We start from the raw sequence: 26554 nt of genomic DNA, 5'->3' as shown, positions 1-26554 counted from the left end.
TTAGGGCACCAAGTTTAATGCAGTGCCTAGCCCTATCCTATGCATATTTGTGCTAATTACTCAGCATTTCTGACTCAGACTCCTCCTCAACATAGTGACCATTACCAAACTAAAAAAAAAAGTGAAAGTAATTGATGTAATCCATGAGGAGCCCACAGGACAGTACTCAAAACATAAGTGCCAATAAACAACAACAACTGTTTTAAAAGATTCAAATCTTTGAATTGCCATGTGCTAGTTAGAATTTATTCCTTCAAGTATAATGAAATTAGACCTGTACTTAGATTTCTATCAAGTTAAAATTAACCAAATATATTTAAAATACAACAAGTATATATTTTTCAAGTGGCTTTCAAAGAATATATAATTTTTTTCTTTCATAATATTTGCTCATTTATCATTTAACCTCTAATATTCTCCCCATTCTGATGTTTTAGATTATGCAGTGGAATTTTTGAGGCTCTAAAATGCATACCTTTGTTGGAATATGGTAAATGCATGTGCTGCTGCACCTTCATACTTACTGATAGAGAATATGACATTTACTATTTCTACACCACACTCTAACCAATGCCACAGGGAAGGACATTAAAGGTAAGAAAGTGTGACTCAAGTCTTAGAGTACAATCTTCTGAAAACCTCTTGGTTTCCCTTGAGTTCATTTGATGTGAGGCAGAGAGTCAGATTGCTACCTTAGAACTGTTCAGAAGAACTGTGGAGACTGAAGTTCTGAACTGCTTTACTGCTACTTTTCTGCTAGTTGTTGAGATATAAACTCTCCCTTTTAAAGAGACAACAGAAAAGACACAGGTTCATGCATCAATTGGGATGGGCAAAGATGGAAAAAAGGTTTTTGTTTTTGTTTTTGTTTTCCAAGTTCTACTAAGAGTATAAAGGTTGAGACCCTCAGAGAGCAGCCCTGAAGAAAGAGAACAGGTACTAAAATCGGAAGCAAACATATTTTCCAGATAGTCAAGAAAAGGAACATGCTTAGCTATCTACACAAGGAAAAACTTGCATGCATGAATAATAATCCTGAATCAAAAATATGGTGAATGTGGAATTGTGCATTTACAAATAGGATGTTAGTTTATTTTTCTTTAATTTATAAAAGCAATATTTGTTTAGAAAATTGACTGAAAATGTGATTGATATGTACATATATGTATATTGAATGTTTCTGAAATTTATGTCTTGAATGTAGTTACAAAAATCTACCTATAATACCTCTTTTAATTTTATTTATTTTTTTTGAATTTTTTAATATTTATTTTTTAGTTCTCGGCAGACACAACATCTTTGTTTGTATGTGGTGCTGAGGATCGAACCCAGGCCACACGCATGCCAGCTGAGCGCGCTACCACTTGAGCCACATCCCCAGCCCATGCCCATTTTTTTTTTTACATTTTTTTTTATTGGTTGTTCATAACATTACAAAGCTCTTGACATATTATATTTCATACATTAGATTGAAGTGGGTTATGAACTCCCAATTTTACCCCAAATGCAGATTGCAGAATCACGTCAGTTACACATCCACAATTTTACATAATGCACTAATAGTAATTGTTGTATTCTGCTACCTTTCCTATCCCCTACTATCCCCCCTCCCCTCCCCTCCCATCTTCTCTCTCTACCCCATCTACTATAATTCATTTCTCTCTTTGTTTATTTTCCCATTCCCCTCACAACCTCTTATATGTAATTTTGTTTAGCAATGAGTGTCTCCCTTCATTTCCATGGAATTTCCCTTTTCTCTCCCTTTCCCTCCCATCTCAAGTCTCTGTTTAATGTTACTCTTTTCTTCCTACTCTTCCTCCCTGCTCTGTTCATACTTGCTCTCATTATATCAAAGAAGACATTTGGTATCTGTTTTTTAGGGTTTGGCTAGCTTCACTAAGCATAATCTGCTCTAATGCCATCCATTTCCCTGAAAATTCTATGATTTTGTCATTTTTTATTGCTGCATAGTACTCCATTGTGTATAGATGCCACATTTTTTTTATCCATTCATCTATTGAAGGGCATCTGGGTTGGTTCCACAGTCTAGCTATTGTGAATTGTGCTGCTATGAACATCGATGTGCCAGTGTCCCTGTAGCATGCTCTTTTAAGGTCTTCAGGGAATAGTCCGAGAAGGGCAATAGCCGGGTCAAATGGTGGTTCCATTCCCAGCTTTCCCAGGAATCTCCAAACTGCTTTCCAAATTGGCCGCACCAATTTGCAGTCCCACCAGCAATGTACAAGTGTACCCTTTTCTCCACATCCTCGCCAGCACTTGTTGTTGTTTGAATTCATAGTGGCTGCCAATCTTACTGGAGTGAGATGGTATCTTAGGGTGGTTTTGATTTGCATTTCTCTGACTGCTAGAGATGGAGAGCATTTTTTCATGTACTTGTTGATTGATTGTATATCCTCCTCTGAGAAGTGTCTGTTCAGGTCCTTGGCCCATTTGTTGATTGGGTTATTTGTTATCTTATTGTCTAATTTTTTGAGTTCTTTGTATACTCTGGATATTAGGGCTCTATCTGAAGTGTGAGGCGTAAAAATTAGTTCCCAGGATGTAGGCTCCCTATTTACCTCTCTTATTGTTTCTTTTGCTGAAAAAAAACTTTTAAGTTTAATTAAGTCCCATTTGTTGATTCTAGTTGTTAACTCTTGTGCTATGGGTGTCCTATTAAGGAATTTGGAGCCCGACCCCACAATATGTAGATCGGAGCCAACTCTATCTTCTATCAGACGCAGAGTTTCTGATTTGATATCAAGCTCCTTGATCCATTTTGAGTTAACTTTTGTGCATGGCGAGAGAAAGGGATTCAGTTTCATTTTGTTGCATATGGATTTCCAGTTTTCCCAACACCATTTGTTGAAGATGCTATCCTTCCTCCATTGCATGCTTATAGCCCCTTTATCAAATATAAGATAGTTGTAACGTTGTGGGTTAGTCTCTGTGTCCTCTATTTTATACCATTGGTCCACCCGCCTGTTTTGGTACCAGTACCATGCTGTTTTTGTCACTATTGCTCTGTAATATAGTTTGGAATCTGGTATCGCTATACCACCTGATTCACTCTTTCTGCTTAGAATTGCTTTTGCTATTCTGGGTCTTTTATTTTTCCATATGAATTTCATGATTGCTTTATCTATTTCTACAAGAAATGCCGTTGGGATTTTGATTGGCATTGCATTAAATCTATAGAGAACTTTTGGTAATATCGCCATTTTGATGATGTTAGTTCTGCCTATCCATGAACAGGGTATATTTTTCCATCTTCTAAGATCTTCTTCTACTTCTCTCTTTAGGGTTCTGTAGTTTTCATTGTATAAATCTTTCACCTCTTTTGTTAGGTTGATTCCCAAGTATCTTATTTTTTTTGAGGATATTGTGAATGGAGTGTTTTTCCTCATTTCCATTTCAGAAGTTTTGTTGCTGATATACAGAAATGCCTTTGATTTATGCGTGTTGATTTTATATCCTGCCACTTTGCTGAATTCATTTATTAGTTCTAGTAGTTTCTTTGTAGACCCTTTTGGGTCTTCTAGGTATAGAATCATGTCATCTGCAAATAGTGATAATTTAAGTTCTTCTTTTCCAATTTTTATGCCTTTAATTTCTTTCGTCTGTCTAATTGCTCTGGCCAGTGTTTCGAGAACTATATTGAATAGAAGTGGAGATAGAGGGCATCCCTGTCTTGTTCCGGATTTTAGAGGGAATGCCTTCAACTTTTGTCCATTCAGAATGATGCTAGCCTGAGGCTTAGCATAGATAGCTTTTACAATGTCAAGGTAAGTTCCTGTTATCCCTAGTTTTTCTAATGTTTTGAACATAAAGGCATGCTGTACTTTGTCGAATGCTTTCTCTGCATCTATCGAGATGATCATATGGTTCTTATCTTTAAGTCTATTGATGTGGTGAATAACATTTATTGATTTCCGTATGTTGAACCATCCTTGCATCCCAGGGATGAATCCTACTTGATCATGGTGCACTATTTTTTTGATGTGTTTTTGTATTCGATTCGCCAGAATTTTATTGAGGATTTTTGCATCTAGGTTCATTAGAGATATTGGTCTGTAGTTTTCTTTCTTTGAGGTGTCTTTGTCTGGTTTCGGGATCAGGGTGATGTTGGCCTCATAGAATGAATTTGGAAGAGCTCCCTCTTTTTCTATTTCCTGAAATAACTTGAAAAGTAGTGGTATTAATTCTTCTTTAAAGGTTTTGTAAAACTCCGCTGTATACCCATCCGGTCCTGGGCTTTTCTTGGTTGGTAGTCTTTTGATGGCTTCTTCAATTTCATCTATTGATATTGGTCTGTTCAGATTGTCTATATCCTCCTGACTCAGTCTGGGCAAATCATATGACTTAAGAAATTTATCGATGTCTTCACTATCCTCTATTTTATTGGAATATAGATTTTCAAAATAATTTCTAATTGTCTTCTGTATTTCTGTAGCATCTGTTGTGATATTGCCTTTTTCATCCCGTATGTTAGTAATTTGAGTTCTCTCTCTTCTTCTCTTCGTTAGCATGGCTAAAGGTCTGTCGATCTTATTTATTTTTTCGAAGAACCAACTTTTAGTTTTGTTAATTTTTTCAATAGTTTCTTTTGTTTCAATTTCATTAATTTCCGCTCTGATTTTAATTATTTCTTGCCTTCTGCTACATTTGCTGTTGTTTTGCTCTTCCTTTTCTAGGGCTTTGAGTTGGAGTGTGAGCTCATTTATTCGTTGGTTTCTTCTTTTTTTGAGGAATGACCACCAGGCGATGAACTTTCCTCTTAAAACTGCTTTCATTGTGTCCCATAGATTCCGATATGTTGTGTCTGTATTTTCGTTTATCTCTAAGAATTTTTTGATTTCCTCCTTTATGTCTTCTGTAACCCATTGATCATTCAGTAACATATTGTTCATTTTCCATGTGATGTAGGATTTTTCCTTCCTTCTTTTATCATTGATTTCCAGTTTCATTCCATTATGATCAGATAAAATGCATGGTATTATCTCAACCCCTTTATATTTACTGAGGGTTGCCCTATGGCATAATATATGGTCTATTTTTGAGAAGGATCCATGTGCTGCTGAGAAGAAAGTATATCCATTTGATGATGGTTGATATATTCTATATAAGTCAGTTAAGTCTAGGTTATTGATTGTGGTATTGAGTTCTATAGTTTCTTTATTTAACTTTTGTTTGGAGGATCTGTCCAATGGTGAGAGAGCTGTGTTGAAGTCTCCCATAATTATTGTGTTGTGGTCTATTTGATTCTTGAATTTGAGGAGAATTTGTTTTGTGAATGTCGCAGCACCATTATTTGGTGCGTAAATATTGATAATTGTTATGTCTTGTTGGTGAATGGTTCCTTTTAACAGTATATAATGACCTTCTTTATCCCTTTTGATTAACTTAGTCTTGAAGTCGATTTTATTCGATATGAGGATGGCCACCCCTGCTTGCTTACGAGGACCATGTGCGTGGTATATTTTTTCCCATCCTTTCACCTTCAGCCTGTGTATGTCTTTTCCCATCAGATGTGTCTCCTGGAGGCAGCATATTGTTGGATTTGTTTTTTTAATCCATGATACCAGCCTATGTCGCTTTATTGGAGAGTTTAAGCCATTAACATTCAGAGTTACTATTGATATGTGGTTTGAACTTCCATCCATGTTTGATTGTTTATCCTTTTTTTAAAAAAAAAATTTAGTTTGTCTCTCCATGATTGTCTTTCCCCTTGCCCTCTGTCTTTACTGAGGCACTTCCCACTGATGGTTTTGGTTATTGTTTTTCATTTCTTCCTCGTGTAGTGTTTTGCTCAAAATGCTTTGCAATGCTGGTTTTCTGGCTGCAAATTCTTTTAACTTTTGTTTATCATGAAAGATTTTTATTTTGTTGTCATACCTGAATCTTAATTTTGCTGGATACAGAATTCTTGGTTGGCATCCATTGTCTTTCAGTGTTTGAAATACATTGTTCCATGACCTTCTTGCTTTCAGTGTCTGTGATCAAAAATCCGTGGTTAACTGTATTGGTTTACCCCTAAATGTAATCTGTCTCCTTTCTCTTGTAGCTTTTAATATTTTCTCTTTGTTCTGTATATTGGATATCTTCATAACAATGTGTCTTGGCGTTGGTCTACTGTGATTTTGTGTGCTCGGTGTCCTTTATGCATCTTCAATTTGTATATCTGTTTCCTTTTTTATTTCTGGAAAGTTTTCTGTAATTATTTCCTTCAGCAAGTTTCTCATTCCCTTTGTTTGAATCTCTGTACCTTCTTCTATCCCGATGACTCGTAAGTTCGGTTTCTTAATGTTATCCCATAATTCTTGGATGTTTTTCTTGTGATTTTTTACCAGCCTTTCTGAGTTGGCTAGACTCTTTTCAAGATGGTATATTTTGTCTTCATTATCTGATGTTCTGGTTTCTACTTGCTCCACTCTGTTAGTGATACTCTCAATTGAGTTTTTAATTTGGTTTATCGTTTCCTTCATTTCTAGAATTATTGTTTGATTATTTTTTATAATCTCTATCTCCTGATAAAGATGCTTAACTTCTTCTTTTATCTGTTTGTGAAATGCATTCTCAATGTGTTCTTTCGCTGCTTGAATTTGCTGTCTTGTATCCTCTTTAAGGTTCCATTCCATCTGTCTAAGGTGTTCCTTGAGGTCTTTATATGACCATTTTTCTGATGACTCTAGGTCCTCCTGAATATATAGGCTGTCCTGCGTTGTTTGTACTCCTTTTCTTCCTTGTTTTTTGAAGCTGCTCATGTTGCTTCTTGTTCTGTTTGACTGCTGAGTTACTGTTTACTCCTATAAATTAGTTTGATGCTTGGGAGGAAAGGTATTTGAAGGGAAGGGAAGAAGTCTCTAAAGACAATGAGAGTAGGCAGGTAGAATTCAAGAAAAAAGGGGGGATAAGAAAAATGAGAAGACTAAAGAAGAAAAAGAATAGGAACTAAAAAAGAAAAAGATTTAAAAAATAATAATAATAATAATAATTAAAAAAATTAAATTAAAATTAGTAGAAAAAAAAATTTAAAAAAATATTTTGTAAAAAAAAATTAATAAAACAACAAGAAAGAAAAAAATGAAAATGAAAGAAAAACATAAATCAAAAAAAAAAACAAAAAAAAAGGAGAAAAGAAAAAGAAAAAAAAAACCTAATAAATGCAGTCTTAGAGTTTGATTAACTTCTCTTCCAGTAGATGGCGCTGTGCCCACCAGGTCAAGTTTCTCCTGTCAATACGCGGGAACCAATCACTGTGCAGCAGCTCCTCCCAGACTGGGCGAGTCTCCAATCCTGAGTGTCTAGGGCCTCCTCTTGTGTCTAGTCACTTCCCACTTTTTCTCTAGCCAGGCCCCTCTCACCACAATACTGGCTACACACCAAGTCTGCTGCTCCCGGGAGCCCTGTTTTCATGAACGACTGGGCACACTCTTCCAGTTTGCCATTCCCTCAGACCCTAAGCTTGTAGAGTTTGGGGCTGAGAATCCTCAGCGGCTTTTACTTGCCCTCTGGTATCCACATCCCCGTAGGTGGTGCAAGAGACCTCAGCAGTCAGCCCTGGTGGAAGCGGTACTTCCGCTTGCGGGACCCGCACCACCTCTGATTCCCTCGGGCTGGCTGAAGCACTCACAGGAGAGCTGGGAGGGGCCCTTACGGGAGAGCTGGGAGGGGCTCTTAGAGTTTTCCCGATGTGTGGAGAGGCAAGGCTATGGGATCACACACCTGTTTCAACGAAGTTATCTCCTCCGCAGCAGTCTGATGACACGGTTTCCCTTTGCCGGGAGACTAATTCAACGGGTGGGTCCTTCTCTCCCAAGCCCCGTTTCAAACCTGTGGCCACTACTTATGAAGGCTCGGTAGGCATTTACCTTCGTATGATGAGAAGGGCTGACCAGTTGTTTCAGCGGGATGAATTAATGCCGAGTCATAGCTGTTTGTCTGCGGGAAGCAGGTGACCGGGAGTTTGAATTCAGCGGGTCAGAGCTCAGTGCGTGTTCTCGGATCACTTGGATTTTAAATTGTCGCTCATCTTATCAGCTGTTTCATATAATTCGGCAGCTCATTCGCGTGGTGAAGAGTCTGCTCTATGGTGCTCCACGGGAGGCGGCGGCAGCAGAGGCGGCGGCAGCGGCGGCGGCCTTCGGGACCCCCGGGGAGGGGGTGCCGGGTTGGGGGAGGGGAGGCGGCGCCTCAGGGCCGCACGGTCCGGGTACCGGACACGCAGGAGAGCGGGCGGGGTGGGGGAAAGAAGTTGAGATCTAAATTTAGAGACTGAGCTTGGGAGGAGAGACGGCTGGGGAGAAAGAAGCAAGGTGGAAAGGTGGAGAGGAGAAGGGGAAGGAGAAGGAGAAGGGGCTGAGGGAGCCGGGCGGCTCGGGCTGCAGCCTTACTGCTCGCGCTGAAGTCGTGCTGTACTCCCTTCACCTTGGCTGGATTAGTGGCTGATTCACTCCACCTAGGCCCCTTTCTTGACACGGTGCTGGGTTTTTGTCGACAGATCTCCTTTAATGATCTTTACCTCATCTTTTCAGACGCCGCGGCGCGGGGCTCAGAGCGGCTTACTCACTTCCCGCCGCCATTTTCCTCGACTCTCTTGCTCACAAATTATTATACATATATGCCTTATCTTAGGTATATGGTTGGAAGGAAATGTAGAAATTTCCTACAGAAACTTTTGTTACTTTGTATTTCTTCCTTTGACTCTCTTTCTAGGGGGACTAGCCGTCAGGAACCTGCATGCACATTCTCATGTTGTGGTGGCTCTGCAGGAGACCCCTCTTTTAATTTTAAATGTTATATGTACTTTGAAGTTGAAACAGAAATTTCATCCCATTGTTGCAGAACAATTGGTGCTAAGATTAAGGTTTTATTTATTTGTTTGTTTGATTGTTTGTTTTCCTTACCAACGATTGAACTCAAAGAAACTCCACCACTGAGCCACATCCCCAGCCCTATATTCTATTTTATTTAGAGATAGGGTCTCACTAAGCTAAGTGACTTAAGGAGGAGCTAAGCAAGTGAGTTGCTTAGCTCCTCACTTGCTGAGCCTGGCTTTGAACTCGTGATCTGTCTGTCTCAGACTCCTGAGCCGCTGGGATTATAGGCATGTGCCATTCTGCCTGACTAGAATTCGTTTTGATGTTGAAATGAATAGTAATGAGGGAATGGGCAATGTGGGTAGCCGGGCAAGGGAGGCAAACTTCCTCCCTTCCAAAGGTATTGCACCCAGGAGATGGCCCCAATACTTGCTATGAGGGAGCACATAGCAATCCTATGTGCAATCTCCAGCACATGTCAGGCCATAGGCTATTAAGAAAGAACGAACTGTGGAATATTCCAGAAAACTTATGGACATGGTTAACCACCACCCATGACAGAATTGAGTTTCCAATTGACACCAAGGTGAGTACATAGGAGAGAGCTCCATCTGTGTTATGGTAATTTTTGAAAAGTTAATAGTTTAAACTTTTTCATATAAGATTCTATATTAGCCACTTAGTTCTTCTTATACAAATGACTTTTATTTAAACCTCATATTCTTTTTTTTTTTTTTAACTGAACTGTATGTAGATTATGGATAATCTGGCATTATATATTTTAATTTGTGATGCATTTAAATATTTTTATAATAATAACCAGATATATATTTCAATTTAAAAGTCTATTATTTTATAGGCTTTCATCTTTATTATAATGTTGTTGCATTGATGCAAATTAGCTGAGTTGCTAACATTTTTCACTGGATTTTTCTCAATATGTTATAAAAATGTTAAATCCTCATATTTTAGTGTTTTATTGATCATACCATGTCATGTGAATTTGTAACAGTCTGGTTTACATTAAATATCATGAAATATCATTGTAGTATTTAACATTGAAAGATTTCTCTATTTCACTATTATATATGACCCAGCACCATCTTTTAATGTAAATCTCCCCAATCTTGCTTCACTGCTAGAACATATTTTTAGGAGTATAACTCAAACATGTTTATGACTGAAACAATTTACTAATATATTTCCAAAATACTTAGATGAGTAAACCAGTTTCATTGCAATTTTAAGACATATGATTTAAAATAATATGGATTTTTAAATGATAAATTTTGTTATGAGTGATTTGATTTCCATCTCACTTTGTATATGATGAAGTTGCTTAAAAATAATGCTGACCTCAATATTTTATATCATCCTTTTGATTTATACTTTGAAAATATACTAAAAATGATTCTTATTAGGTCAGGCAGCTTGACAAGTGTTAACTCTTTAATAGCTAAAGAGTTGGTAGCATGGTATTTTGTTTAATGATATAGTATTAGCTAAGTTAGCTGGGATTCTAGTTTTTTATGGCAGACAAAGAAAGACTTCTAAATTTATTAGAGTAAGTTTAGGCTAATAGAAAATTCACCAAGATAGTAATATTATAATTTTAAGTGACAAAGGAATATTTATGAAGAACATGAAATAATAGTGGATATGTTACTTTTAACTAAACATAGGATAATATTTATTTTTTTTTTCTACTGCTGCTTGTTTTCTGTTCCAGGATTCAAGGCAGGATATTTGTTACATTCAAGACAATCGCCTTTCAAAAGATTTAAAATAACAGACTCTGTATCATAAACCATGAACATACTGTATTCCCTGTTGCCAATGTTTTGAACCTAATTTTGGAAATCCCTTTATTTGATAACAGTAGGAATTGTTTTGTTTATAGTTAATAATTTTTAAAAAATTAAGTAGTATTGCTTTTAGAACACTCTGTAAGAAGGAAATGTCTTTAAATAAGTCTTAAATATGACTTATTTAATTATTTAATTAGTTTAATATTAGGCCCTGTCTTTAAGACTCCCACTCCATAAGGTTTCCTTTGTACAATGAGTCTAGCAAAACAGGAGTGAATGCATGTGGGTCTGAGCACACAATAATGCATGCAGGGTCCATCAGGTACATTCAAAAGTATCATGTATATAAAAACATATTTTTCACTATTTCTGAAAAAAAAATGATACATTTTCATGCACACATTCGAAGATGTATAACATATTTATCAGCCTTGGTCATAGTGAGCCAGAAATTAGGAGTAAGCATGCTGTCATGTCTGCTCTGAGTCAGGGGCTGTGGCAACTGGTTCTCACCACATACCGTTTCCCCTGTGCTATAGACTGCATCCTACCTGTAGGATGTAATCTGGTCATCACAGGAGTCCTATTGATAGACGTTCTAACTAAACCCAGATGCAGAAATGTGACCTGAGGCTCACAGAACTTTAAGAATTGTAAGTAACCTGATCCACCCCATAGAGCAAAGAGAAGATCCTGAATTCACTCCCAGGCCTGCATGAGTCTGGAGCCAGTGTTCTCACTGGATTCACTTCATTCTCTTTCATGCTTGGGCCTACAGTAAGCTGATCAGAACTGACTCAAAAATGTATATTCTTTCTTTTTTTTTTTAAGAGAGAGTGGGAGAGAGAGAGAGAGAGAGAGAGAGAGAGAGAGAGAGAGAGAGAGAGAGAGAGAATTTTAATATTTATTTTTTAGTTCTCGGCGGACACAATATCTTTGTTGGTATGTGGTGCTGAGGATCGAACCCGGGCCGCACTCATGCCAGGCGAGCGTGCTACTGCTTGAGCCACATCCCCAGCCCCTGTATATTCTTTCTTTTATAATAAATAATTACTTTTGACAGTTACTGAGAGGATATTGAGTTCATAGTGTAGATATTGGTTAGAAATGTATGCAACCAGAGATATGAAAAATTGTGCTCTATGTGTGTAATAAGAATTAAAATGCATTCCACTGTTATATAAATAAAAAATTAATTAAAAAGTATAAAAAATAAATGGTCCTGAGATCACAGTGAAAATGGTTATTTCAAAGTAAGCAGAAGGACAGATAATAATGTAAATATTGCATGTTTTTTAGTTCTATTAGTATTTAAAAGTGTTTCTGTTAACTGTAGCATTTATAAAATGAGCTTATTTTCTAATTCTCCATAATAAACACTATCATTCTTTTTATCATATTTAAACAAACATATATGTACATATATTTATGCATATGAAATTATTCATACAAATATATGCTGTTTGCCTGATTCATTACAGTAGTTTGTACAGGTGAGGATATAATCATCTTTTGAATCTATGTCCACCTGTGAGAATGTGACATGAAGAGTTCAGGAAATAAATAACCTGGAGTGGTAGGACAAGCCTGTAATCCCAGCAACTTGGAGGCTGAGGCAGGAGGATCTCAAGTTCAAACCAGCCTTAGCAACTTAGCAAGGTCTTTGCAAATTACTAAGATTCTGTCTCAAAATAAAGAATGATGAAAGGACTAGGGATGTGGCTAAATGGGTAAGCATTCCTCGGTTCATTCAAATAATTATTATCTGCATGACTGATGGAAATGCTTTGTGTGGGTAAGACAGCTGGCTTTTAATGTGAGCACATAGTAACCATAATTGGTATGGACAAATTATCATAAGCAATATTTTCACATTTTCAAATTTGACCCTCATCATAATCCTGAGAAATGAGCAGGTAAACTATGTATGATATTTCTACTTTAAAAGAAAGTCATATATGTTTGCCTCACATGCACAAGGCCCTGGGTTCAATCCCCAAAACCCCTCCCCCACCCCACCCCAAAAAAGAAAATCATATAAATGTGGGATGCATCTTGGGGAGTTCCACTTGATCATACTGGGCATATTGTATAAAAAACTGGAAAATGATCAATAAGGCCTAAAGACTCTGATTGATATTCAACACCTCTTTCTCTTTCTTACCTATGTGGTTGACGCCAATTTTCATATGGAGGTTGTTGGGCTGTCACCATCTGGTTCCTCATCACTTGCTTTTTCCTTTATCACAATGTCACATTCACTTAAATATGAGGGGCCTTAATGTTTCATGTGGACATGTCTCTAGGAAGGCCACCCCTGCTCTGAAGTTCCTGACAGAAAAGTTCCTACCACTTTCCTTGTTGACCCAGTGGAAAGGGTCTGGGCACAGGGACAAATGTTCTGTGTAAGATCCCTGATCCAGGATCATTTGTTTATTTAAACTCAATATCTTGAAGCATGTGTTTCCTACCAGTAAGATAGGTTTAATAAGACTTAGACGAACCCCTAGACAGTGGGCTCTGTGTAATTTCTCTCTTTGCCTTATTTCACTTAGTCATTAGTACCATATTTGGATCTAGACTTTATTTTGTTCAAGAATTTCTGTTCCCATTTTTAAAGATGAATAATAATAATAATAATAATAATAATAATAATAAAAAAAAATCTCAATATTCAATGAGGTATTATGTACATAATGAGACACAATTTTATAGGTCTTTGTCTCTTTTTTGTTTGTTTGTTTTTAAATATTTTTAGTTGTCAGTAGACCTTTATTTTATTTATTTATATGAGGTGTTGAGAATCAAACCTGGTGCCTCACACATGCTGGGCAAGTGCTCTACCACTGAGCCACAACCCCAGCACCCCCACACCCCTGGGTCTTTTTCATTTATAAAGGAAGAATTAATCCATGACAGGTCAAATTCAGAATAGACTGTAAAGAGATTTGATGTATGCATAGAATTTTTAAATGTCTCCTAAAATGAATGATGTTTCTTCTTCTATTTGTAGGTATGAGAGTCTCCACATCAGAGACGACTTGCTATTCAACCTTGCCCCTTTCACTACAATGAAAAGCAGGACTAATAAAATCACTTCCTCATTTTCTTATATGAATGAGACTTCAGAACACCTCTCAATGATCCATTTAAAGAAAACACTAGTAAATTGTCAAAGGTGACATATGAGTCAATATTACTAATCTTCTCTCCACATGAGGATGCTTCCATTTCTCCATATAGAAGTTCTAGCAAATATAAAGTACAGAACAAATTATTTCCAAATCATTTCTGCATGATCTCCAACCTCTATCCTCAATAAATGTCTAAACTTGTGTTCTCAATGTCAAAAGAAGCATTAAAGATAAAGGTGCAGCTAGGTGCACTGAAATATTGATGATGACAAAGCAATAACCTGACATGAAGCAAATCTTCCTTAATCATAATTGCAAATTTGAATTGGGTAATTTCAATAACTGTTTATTTTCACCATTCCCTTGAAAATGATGCAAAACCAAAGCTTCATAACTGAATTTGTTCTTTTGGGGCTTTCACAGAATCCCACTGTTCGGAAAATAGTATTTGTTGTATTTTTGTTGGTCTACATTGCAACTATTGGAGGCAACATGATGATTGCACTGACCATCCTCTGTAGCCCTGCACTGCTGGGCTCCCCCATGTACTTCTTCTTGGCATCCTTATCCTTCCTGGATGCCTGCTTCTCCTCAGTCATCACACCGAAGATGGCTGTGGATTCACTGTATGAGAAAAAAACCATCTCTTATAAAGGCTGCATGATGCAAGTATTTGCTGAACATTTCTTTGCTGGGGTGGAGTTGATTGTTCTTGCAGTCATGGCCTATGACCGCTATGTGGCCATTTGCAAGCCCTTGCGCTACTCTTCCATTATGAACTGGAGGCTCTGTGGCATTTTGATGGGGGTTGCCTGGACAGGGGGCTTCTTGCATTCCATTATACAGATTCTCTTTACTTCCCAGTTGCCCTTCTGTGGCCCCAATATCATTGATCATTTCATATGTGACTTGTACCCATTACTGGAGCTGGCCTGCACTGACACTCACGTTTTTGGACTTTTGGTGATCGCCAACAGTGGATCTATCTGCATGATAATTTTCTGCTTGTTGCTCTTCTCCTATGGCGTCATCTTGTTCTCCCTGAGAACACACAGTGCTGAGGGGCGGAGGAAAGCTCTGTCCACCTGTGGATCTCACATTGCAGTTGTGGTTTTGTTCTTTGTCCCATGCATATTTATATATGCAAGACCACCTTCTGCTTTCCCATTTGACAAAATGGTGGCCATATTTTACACTATCTTAACTCCCTTGCTCAATCCTTTGATTTATACTTTGAGGAATAAGGAAGTGAAAAATGCCATGAGGAAAGTGTGGAAGAGAGTGGTGGTGGTTTCCAATGAAAAATAAAATATTAGATTTTAGGAAAAAAAGTGTACGAGCAAAGAAATAAAAATGGTATTAGACCACAATATTATGGGTTGCTCATTATCTGTGAAGTAAATACCAATTCTATAGAAAGTGCAATATTTTGGGGATCAGAGATGATACTTTGACATCAGTCATCTACTCTGAGTTGGCAACTCAATATCCTGATATGTGAATTAAAGAAAAATACATTTTATTCTTTTATAAACCTAGTGATCAATAAAAAATAGATAGAAAAAATGCCCGTCAGACTCTTGGCCATTGATCCCAAGGTTTAAAAACATGTGGAAAGTCAACAAAATTCCTTGAATCTTCAGGGTATAAATGTACTCTATTTAAAGTTAACAACTTTTAAAATACTTATTATTATCATTATTTTCTGCAGAGCTGGTGATTAAATCATCAGCCTGGTGAACCCTAGTCAAGCACTCTACTATTGAACTATGGGCCCAGCTGGCACAAGGACATTTTTTCCCATTGTCTTTTTCTTTTCTTTCTGTTTTTCATTTTTTTCTTTTTAGTTACACATAAAAGTAAGATTCATTTTGACATAAATGAAAGAGCATGGAATATAATTTGCTCTAAGTCATTGCCCAGTATTTCCCCTTTCCCTTCCTTCCTCCCTCTCCCTGTTTCCTTCTCTTTCTCCTATTTAGTTTTAATTATTTTTTTTCAAGTTAGTGTTTTGTGGCTATTTTATGATGATGGTTCTCACTGTGTGATATTCATCTATGTACATAGGAAAGTTAGGTCAGATTCATTCCTCTGTTTTTCCCTTATCCCAGCCATTCTCTCTCCCCTTCAATACTTTGATGGAATTCTTTGCAACCTTTCCCCTCTCCCTCCTCTCTGTTTTTGCTTGTATTTTGGACTAGTGTCCACATATCAGAGAAAATACAATCTTTGCCTTGGTAAGTCTGATCTATTTCACTTAGCATGATGGTCTCCAAGTTCTATTCATTTACCATCAAATGTCATAATATAATTCTGTCTTTATGGCTGAGTAATATTTAATCCTTGTGTATATACACCACATTCTCTTTATCCATTCATCTATTGACAGCACCTAGAATGATTCTATAGCTTGGCTATTTTGCTGTCACATTGATGTGACTCTATCACTATAGTATACTGATTTTAGATCTTTTGGATATATAGCAAGGAATGAGTTAGCTGGATCATGTAGTGCTTCCATTCCTAGATTTGAGGAATCTACATGCTGTTTTCCAGAGTGGTTGAACTAATTTGCAGTCCCACCCACAATGTATGTTTGTAACTTTTTTTTTGCCACGTTCTTACCAACACTTATTATTATTTGCATCTTTGCTAATTGCCATTCTGACTAGAGTCAGATGATATCTTAATGCAGTTTTGCTTTGCATTTCCCTCATTGGTAGATATGTTGAACATTTTTATAACATATTTCTTGGAAAATTGTCTTTCCTCATTTGAGAAATGTCTGGTTAGTTTCTTGGCCCATTTATTAATTGAGTAGTGTTTGGTGTCCAGATTTTTGGGATCTTGATATATTCTGGATATTAATACCCTATCTGAGGAGCAGGCGGCAAAGATCTCCTCCTGTTCTGTAGGATCTATCTTCATGCTCTTTTTTCCTTCATTGCTCAGAGATTTTTAATTTGATGCCATTGATCTAATGATTTTGGTTTTATTTTTTGTGCTTTAGGAAGTCTTGTTAAGGAAGTCAGGTCTTTTATCAACATGTTGGAGTATTGGGCCTACATTAGCTTCTAGTTGTTGCAGTTTCTAGTCTAATTCCTAGGTCTTTGATCCATCAGATGAAAAAGTATTTGAGTTAGAGTGATGAACTCATTGACACTAGGGGAAAACATTTCAGGAAGGGTATAGAGAAGAGCAATAATAGGCCCTTCACTATAGGAGTTCCTACATCACATGAATCTGTCATTTAGCATGGGTCCATTACCATTTACTGCAGAATTTGAGTCACTCCTTGAATTTCTTGACAGATAAACCTGATTGATCCAGTGCTACCTATGAGCTCCTCTTGGGTTAGGTGACTTTCTTCCATCCATTGGCTTTGGTAGAGAAGGGGCAGAAGATTCCATGAGGAAGTTAGCAATGAGTATCTCTTGTTCAAGTACAATCAAAGAGAATTTTTGAGTTACCACAATACAAAAAAAAAAAAAAAAACAGGACCAGTTGTGTATATAGAGAGCTTACTCCTCCCATCTCCACAAAGGAGAAAGTCCAGATGCACCAGAGAGCAACAGGCTGTTTCAAAAGATTATGTTTAAATTTACTCAATTATTTTAGTTTTTGTAAGTAAGTGCACCCAAGTGAAAATAATTCTGTTTGATCAGTTGTTAATAAAGAGATCATTCAACTATAGACACATCTTATATGTCACTCACACAGTTAAGTTTAGCTAATCTTAGATTGTCATGTGACTTCTGGAATACATATGATTAATGAGCAAAATGTTTCAGTTTCCCCTAGCCCGTTAGCAATAATAAATGTCTGTTGTATAATGTCAACAAAAAATCTAAATCTTTCATTTCTTTCCTTAATCTCCATGTAAAATCCAAGGAGAAGAAAGCAGATGTTATTTTTGTCAGAACAGACATGTCAAAAAATATGTAAGATTAATTGGTTTCTCTTTGAAATGCCCACAAGGGATTTCCATTAGTATTTCAACATCATCTGGACAAAGTGAATACATTGTAACCCACCAGCAATTGTACTACACACATTGTCATGAAAGTGGAATTGTCCTATACTTTCCCTTTCTTCTCCACCAGTTTATTCTCATGGCAGGGGTAACTTCTTCATGTCTTTTCATTTCATCTAGGGATTCTAATACACCAACAGTTCTAAGAAATAGTTTGAGAAATGAACATCTATTATCACTGGCTCAATTACTTCTTGACTGTGGCATTGGTGTGGCATTTCTATGAATCCAAGATTTGAAATACTATAAATGAAATATTATTCTGCACATATTATGGTGACCACTATATATTAATTACAGATTTATGTCTGATCCAACATTATCTTGAATTCAAACACATTTTATCATTTTATCTCCTGACTTTTCATTTTATATTCCCATATTGAGATCATTCCTAACCCCCTCTCTCTTTCTCTCTCTTTCCACTTGCCCCACTAACATTTGTAAAGAAAATGTAATATTCAGCAGAGAATTGAGAAAACACTGAGCCTGGCGTGGTGCCTCATGCCTGTAATCACAGCAGCTTGGATGGCTAAGGCAGGAGGATTGCAAGTTCAAAGCCACCCTCAACAATTTAGAGAGAACCTGTCTCAAAACTTAAAAAAAAAAAATGAAAAAAAAAAAAAAGAGAGAACTAAAGATGTGGCTCAGTGGTTAAGTGCCCCTGGGTTCAGTTTCTAATACAACACACACACACACACACACACACACACACACACACACAGGAAAAAGAGATACTGAAAGATATCCATCACCAAATGTTCATCTTTACAACTATAATGAATGGAATTTATCAGAATTCTCTCAACAGTTGTCTTAGCTTTACCTTCTGTTTTCTATGTTGATCTTGCTTAGACATGGTGAAATTTAGCCTAAATTTATCCCTATAATTTAGGCATTGTAACTTTTGTGCTAATTATATGTGGACTTACTGTATTTACTTCAGTTATTCTAAGACATGGTATATAAACAATACCAATATAAAAATTGGAAATTGAAAAAAACGTATCTGTGTATGTGAAAAAAAAAAACAACGGGAAGTTCATTTAGAAATGAAAGAAATAAATGATTCAGGAATTAGATCATATCACATCATAATTTAGATAAAATTATGATTTTTCCCAAAGTCATACAATGATTCTCCCACAGAATCTTCTCATGCACTTTTGCCCTTCCTTGCATTGTGGGATTTTCCTTATCTCATCCCCTGGTGATCCTTTCTTTTCGTGTTTTTACTCAAAATTACCATTTTTCTTTGGCTGTGGATTCTCCCATCATTCTTTAACATTCCTAATTCTTCCTCCTATTATTTTCAAATTTACACATAAAGTTATGGTCTATTTGAATGATCCTGGAGAGTGCATCCATTTGGATGTCAGGACATATTCTTGGCATATAAGTTGTTTCCTTTATCACCTAAGTTTCTTGGGTTTATGTTGGCTCCATCTATCAGTCAAAGACTGATGCAAAACACAGTGTGTGTTGGGTGGAGTGTTAGAGATTTCCATGGAGTATACATTCTGGGGTTCTGTTCTGCTGAGATTTGTTCTTTTTTTTTATATAGCTCTCTGCTATACTGTATCCCCCATTTTAGCTTGAAGGACAGAAGTAAACAACATCAACTTGCCTGAGAAGAAATCATAAAATTAAATGAATGAAAAATTTTGATGCAATAATGAAGAAGGATATTCTTAGGAGATTACATGATTCTATCTGTATACACAAATGCACACACATTTAACTGTGGAAATTTTTCAGCAAGATCATTTTTTGACTGGGGTAATTAGGAACATTTTCTGAGGCAATGCTACTTTTTTACTTATAGCTATACTTTCTGCTTATTGCTACTTTACTTATTGTCTATATTTAAAAATGACAAGTGGAGATTTTAGCAAAAGATCACAACAAAGGAAAAGTTATTAGACACTGTGAGATAAGGAACATTGGAGAATGAGACTTTCCAGGTGTGTTGATGAGGAACAGAATGTGTTGGGTGTGACCCGAACATGGGAGGACAGGTGGAAAGCAAGATGGTAGCATGAGATTAGAGGCTTTGAAGGCCTTGGTGAATATATCAACAATCAGAGTAATCATTACATTATATTTATAAATCATAATATTTTTAAATTGTCCACTTTCTATATACGTATATACCAGGGATTGAACCCAGGGCACTCAGCCACTGAGCCAAATCCCCCATCCTATTTGGTATTTTATTTAGAGACAGGTTCTCACTGAGTTACTGAGTTGCTTAACCCCTCACTTTTTTTTTTTTTTTTTTTTTTTTTTTTTTTTTTGCTGAGTCTGGCTTTAAACCTGTGATCATCCTGCCTCAGCCTCCCAAGCCACAGGGATCACAGGCATGTGCCACCCTGTCCACTCTCACTTTCCTTTTAATGTAATAGGAGGAAAGAAGAAAGAATGAAAAGTGAAGAGTGAACTTTGCTAATAAAAGTATATTTCAAGTTTATGATTTTTTTGACCTCTGGCTAGGAGGAAAACTTACTTTTCCAAGCTTTTCTGCTGTGATTTTGAAATTTAACTAACCAGTTATTTATATTGCTCTTCAGTTTGTCTCAGAAAATATTTTCTTTCTCATTCCCATTAATCTTTGATTTGATTTCTCAAATGTCCTAACTCTTCCGATTTTTATATTTGAGGACCACAAGTTTGTTCAAAACCAATAGGTCATATGTATTGAAGATGGTATGTATTTTTATTAATTTAATTTTTGCATTTATTAAAATTCTTGGGAGTGGTCATATCTAGATTCTTATTCACTACAAAACACCAGTGTGATCCATAGTGCTTATATAATTACAGTTACTCAGCAAAGGAACTTCATGTTTTAAAACATTTATAAAGATGTACAATAAATAAATAAAACAATGGAATTAGTATTTTTAAACAATAAAAAGAGCCTCATGGAAAGCCAACACTAAATAACTTAATGAAAGCAATCACTTCTTTTGCTCATACATATACCTAAATCATCTGTATGTTTTGCTGGTACTGAATTCTGTAACACTAAAAGGGTAGAATTTTTATTATTTCAGTTTCATGTGTGAATATCAAGGGACTTGTTAAGTGTCTGACCACCATTGGGCAGTGGGTTGGGTTTGAGACACAGCAATGTGGCCTCACACTATGCATTGTTCTCTCACAAGGGTCTAACTCTGGATTCATTTACATTTCTAGGAACCAGGATTCTAATCTGAATCTCTTTTATTACACTTCATGATATACATCTTTTATGTTCTTCATTGGACAATCTGTCCTCCCTGATGTTAGCAGTGTTTGGAGAGCAGGGAAGTCTACAATGTCAAAGGACTTCACATTTCAGGAGTGTAGTAATTATGGCCAATTTCAATGGAAGACCCAGATAGAAGATGACCTGTTCTATATTTGTGCTCTACAGCTCCAGTCAATTTAACATAATGCTGAAAGGAATCATTGCTTTCATTTTCTTGTATACTCTGGTCACCAGATTTGTTTGTGTCTGTAACAATTATTAAGGATCTTTGAGACAGTCATCAGAAATCAGTAAACATATGCAGCTAGATAAATAACGCTGATTGATGAGTAAAAGTTTCCTGCGTTGTCAGAGCCCTCACGTCCACATGAGGACACTCTACAGACAACAGTAAAAGATGGCTCCTGTACCTGGTATGTGGTCTACTAAACAACCTGACTGTATCGACAAGTGACCCATGACTGGCTTTACACAGGTAGACACAGAAAAAAATTGCTCAGGAGGCCAGGTGTTGAATCTGCTTTTGTCTCTGTGACCAAAAGACCTGACAAGACAAGTTAGAGGAGAAGACATTTGTTCTAGTTCAAGGTGACAGATGTTTGTTCTATCAGCCTGAGATGAGGCAGAATATCATGATGGAAGAGCATGGCAAAGGAAAGCAACTCAGGGCATGATGACCACGAAGAAGAAAAAGAGAACTCTACTCAACAGTGACATATCAGAAATCCTAAAGTCACATTTCCAGTGACCTATTTCCTAGAGTCACATTTACCTACCTATAGTTTCTACCGGGTTAATCACTCAGTAAACTAATCCACTGATTAGTTTCCATCTCTCATGATCAAATGATTTTATGTCTGAAAATTCTTGCATTGTCTCACCCATGAACTTTTGGGGGACCACTCATATCTAAACCATAACACTCTCCCTTTGGAAATTTGCTAGAAGTTCTGAGATTTAACAATGATGAAGATGGAACTTTTGATCAGTGGGAACTTGTAGATTGTTGCGCAAATTCTGGAAAGCTAAATTGCTAGTTCCTCTCCCAGTACCTTACATCTCCTTGGCTAAGACTCTCTCTGTCTCTCTTTTTCTAATTCCTGATTCAAATTTGAGGGGAAAATCACCCCCCAATGATTTCACATTGTGCAAAATAATATTTTAGTTATATTAAGTGTTGTGCTTCATGTTCACAATATTACTTACATGTTATTGCACACTTTCTCCAACAGAAACAAATAAATAAAAATGAAAGATTAAACAAGGCAGGAAGAAGAATAAGAAGTTGCTAAGAATGGTATTAAATGAGAACCAGAATTGTAGAACATAATGATAGAGTATAATTGCTGAATGATATTTTAAAACTATCATATCAGGTGATTATTCTGTGTCAGGAGACACATGTAAATTTTTAATTAACAGAAAATAACCTTCTCTTAAGTCCATAGGCTATGGAAATTATGATCCTTTGGGGGTCTCAACTTTTCTCATAAATCACTTAAATTTTAAACATTTTATGGAGTGTGAATAAACATAAAAATAGATAGGATGCAGTATTTCAGTAGTGAAAAAGTAGAAATTTGTTGGTGAGGATCCTACTGAAGGGGCTTGAGGAGCTATGTCCAAGTTTTCCCCAAAATATCATTTTAAGTGCTATGTACCTTTATATTAATTATATTTGCTATATCATTTTCCAAATAAATAAAGAGAAAAGTTTATTCAATATCATCTCTAAATTTTGTTTTGTATTTAAAATTTATGCTTTATAAGATAAGCTTCTGAAAAGAAAAAGTAATATGTGAAATAGTTTTCTTTAATAAGTATTTCTTGCTACTGCCATCTGAGATTTCCATATGAACTGATGAATGGACAGTTTATCACAGAACTCTGTTTTCATATTTTCTAGATGCACAAGCATTTAGCTTGAATTCTGCAAGAAACAGTATATTCCATACCCAAATATCCAGTGTTCTATTCCTGAGTATGATAGGAAATAAAGCATCTTCAGATATAAACCCAAGAGCAATAAGACGAGAAAAGGAAAAAAAAAATCTAATTGTTTGGGACAAAAGTTTTTCAAATATGTGAGCAATTGAAAAACCACACAAATTGTACTTTGGTACATCATGCTGATGGAAAATTTCCAAGCCCTGGGGAAAACCAAGCAGTAATTCTATAGGTTCACAAACTAAGAAGGAAGCCTCTTTAAAGTACAGGTGAAAATCCAGGAGGATATTTTGCTTCTCACTTTTTCTGTGTTTCTGAGATGATGAAGACAACTCTTGAGCAGCAGTGAGGATATTTTCTACCTTGACTATCAGAGGATCTTTTTCTCTTTCTCTTAGAGGAAGAGCAAAGATTGTATTTAGATATTACACTTCGGGGTCAACTGAGTCAAGTTTTCTCCATGGAGAAAAGGAAATGGCCATCACTAGAATTTTCAAGGAACTGACACATGGTGAGATATATGGTTTAGAATTTTGGATCTTCCTGGATGATTTTAAATTGTGATACAGTGTTTAAAATTGTGGGTGTTGTAGTAGTGCCAAGTTCAGGGCATAGGATGCCTCTGTCAGCAACCATGTACTTGGTATCACTGCATGAACTTTACAACCTTTGACTTCTCATGTTTAATGAGAATCATAACATTAACAAGGTCAAGGGATATGGAATTGAATGAAATAATACATGTGGACAACGTAGTACATAGTTGACACAAAATAACTGTTCCATGAGCAAATAGGTCTTAGAGTACATCTTTTTTGGTGGTAGAGATTTGGTGCAATGATAACATCAAGTCTAAGGAAATAAGACCCATTCTCAACTTTTTATCTTCAAGGTAAATCCAAACACTTAGAAACATATAAATGCATATTTGTATGTGTGTGTAAGGAGAGGGGAGAATTTATAATACATGGGGTACTCTGAACAATGAACAATGAATATTATTCCAAATTTGTGGATCATTATTCATACTCTTAATTTTTTCATTATCAATTTTTAATGGATACATGTACATATTTGTTGTAACAGTTTGATCAGATTAAGGCAATTGGCATTATCTGTCACCTCAAACATTTATCTTTTCTTTCAGTTGGAAAATTAAAAATCAACTCCACCAGATTTTTAGAAATATACAAAGAATGTATTTCAACCCTGGTCACACCACTGTGCTATTCTTTCTATGCAGCACCACTCCACCAATTAACCTTGCTCTATCCACCTTCCCATTCCACTTTTCCAGCCTCTAGGAACCATGATTCTACCCTCTCTTTTGAGACCTGCACTTTTAGCTCCCACATCTAAGTGACAACCTGTGACATATAACGACATTACTGTGTCTTACTTATTTCAAGTGCATATTATTGTGCTAGCTCTTGGACAGTTTGTTTTGCTAAGAATATACTCATTTATCATTTGTTTGCTAATGTTTGCACTACTCTGTGTTTTAGATTCAAGTGGTCTTTTCAGATGCTATAGAAAGAACACTGACATATTATCATGGTAGACAAAAGTCTTGCAGGACAAGTCACAGATTCATGGAAATAGAATATAACATTCACTATTCCCACAACAACACACTACTAAAAAGCACAGGGAAAAACATTAGGCCTAAAAAAGTGTGACTAAGCCATAGAATGGTGTCTTTAGTTGTAATTGTTTAATTGTTCCTATGTGCATTTGATGTCATAAGTAGCATTGGGTTCTTGCCTCAGAATTGTTCAGAAAAATCTAAGTGGCTAAGCTGTGAACTGCTTTAGTGCTTGCTGTTAAGGCTTTATCTTACCTTGAAATTAGCTAAACCATTGAGACAACAGAAAAGTAGGCTCAGGTATACATCTGGAAGTGCACCAGTGGAAACAAAGAATTTTTTTCTAAAATTCTAGATGCATATTATATGTGTGTAAATTTATATATGTACATATATGTAGATTTTTTCAGAAATATAAGGCTTATATGTATAACATCAACCATTTAAGAAAAGCATCATAGCAGTATTGACATTCAAAAAATTATCTGATTTTGAGATTATTTCTGATGATAAAAGTCCTGAATCAAAAATATAGTTGATTTAAAGAAATTATAGGGAAGTTAATACAAATAGAATCTTATTTTTTTAATTTGCAATAACAATATTTAGAGACAATGCATGCAAATGTGAGTGATGTGCCCATATATGTACACATAAATGCATCTGAAAGTTACTGCTTGAGATATAATTTCAAAACACTATCTTTTTGACAGGCTCACTTCTAATGTCTCTTTTAGTGTGGAATGTTATGTATATGTTGAATGTTAATGAAGAAATTATATTTATTTCACAATGGTGCTAAAATTATTTGTACTGATAAAATTAGTATGAAGAAAGCAGTGGAAAGTAAGCATAGTTGTACCAAGGTAAGCAAACTTCTCCAACTCACCACCCCAGGACATGGCCCTGTGCCGACAGTTCATGCTGTTTTGGGTCTTAACAATCTCAGGTGCAGCTCTAGCATATTTGAGGATATGGTTATTGAGAAAGGGAAGACCACAGAATGTTCTAGGGTAAATACAGACACATTAAACTTCTAATTATAGAAGAATGTGAATTTAAAACTGATACAGTAAATGCATAAAGGGAGGAGATTAAAGCTTATAATAGGTTAAAAATTTTAATTTATGGGGCTGGGGATGTGGCTCAAGCGGTAGCGCGCTCGCCTGGCATGCGTGCGGCCCGGGTTCGATCCTCAGCACCACATACCAACAAAGATGTTGTGTCCGCCGAGAACTAAAAAATAAATATTAAAAATTCTCTCTCTCACGCTCTCTCTCCTCTCTCACTCTCTCTTAAAAAAATAAAAAAAAAATTAATTTATGATTTTTCTATTATATTAATGTATTGTTTTCACCCTTTCAATTGACTGTTCCTCAATTCTCACATCCTGTTTCTTAACTGTTCTCATGATGGAGAGACTTGTTCTGTGTTTGTTAATTATTTTCAATTATAAATGTTCTTACAATAGTAATCAGGTATTTGTTGCAAATTAAAATCTCAATCATTTTAAAATATTTTATTCTGGATAGTAAAACTATATTTCAAATATCAATATAAATAGCAGGATTATTAGTAATTATTTTCTGTTTCTAACACAATATGTTATAAAATGGTTCATTATTTGCTTATATCAGTAATTATTGTTCTATTCATTATATCATATGATATTAATGCAATAGTCTTTTACATAGTTCTCTTTCTTAACTGAGTATTTTAGCTATGTTTCTGTTTCATGATATACTGCAGCATTTTCCATTATAAAATGAATCATGTCATTTCAATATTTAGGGTTAGAGTAATTAGTAGAAGGGATACAGACACTTTGAAGTTCTGTAAATATCAACAAATATGTTTCTAAAAGGATGGTATGAATGAAGTTGTTTTGTTACAATTTTAGTAGGGTTGGAACTTTTAAAACTATCCTGACTTCAAAAGACATTCTTGTGATGCAAACTTTAACTTCACTTTGTTT

The 26554-nt window shown here is 36.0% G+C and overlaps 2 protein-coding genes across 2 annotated transcripts in view; one reads left to right on the top strand and one right to left on the bottom strand.

Moving 5' to 3' along the window:
- The window catches only part of LOC308638592 (olfactory receptor 4C11-like), a gene marked incomplete at both ends in the record, with an annotated part of 413029 nt that overhangs the window by 283737 nt on the left and 102738 nt on the right, over positions 1 to 26554 (bottom strand). The gene's annotated exons all lie outside the window — the stretch shown is intronic.
- LOC308639594 (olfactory receptor 4C15-like) lies at positions 14131 to 15069 on the top strand (the record flags this gene model as incomplete). The annotated part of the gene is made up of 1 exon (XM_081277831.1): positions 14131 to 15069. The coding sequence occupies one exon, from the start codon at positions 14131 to 14133 to the stop codon at positions 15067 to 15069; it is 939 nt and encodes a 312-aa protein (XP_081133957.1).

Source organism: Spermophilus citellus (genome assembly GCF_964194105.1).
Source record: "Spermophilus citellus genome assembly, chromosome: 2".
NCBI lineage: Eukaryota > Metazoa > Chordata > Mammalia > Rodentia > Sciuridae > Spermophilus > Spermophilus citellus.
The sequence above is the reverse complement of the archived record's forward strand: the minus strand, read 5'-3'. Positions and strand labels throughout refer to the sequence as shown.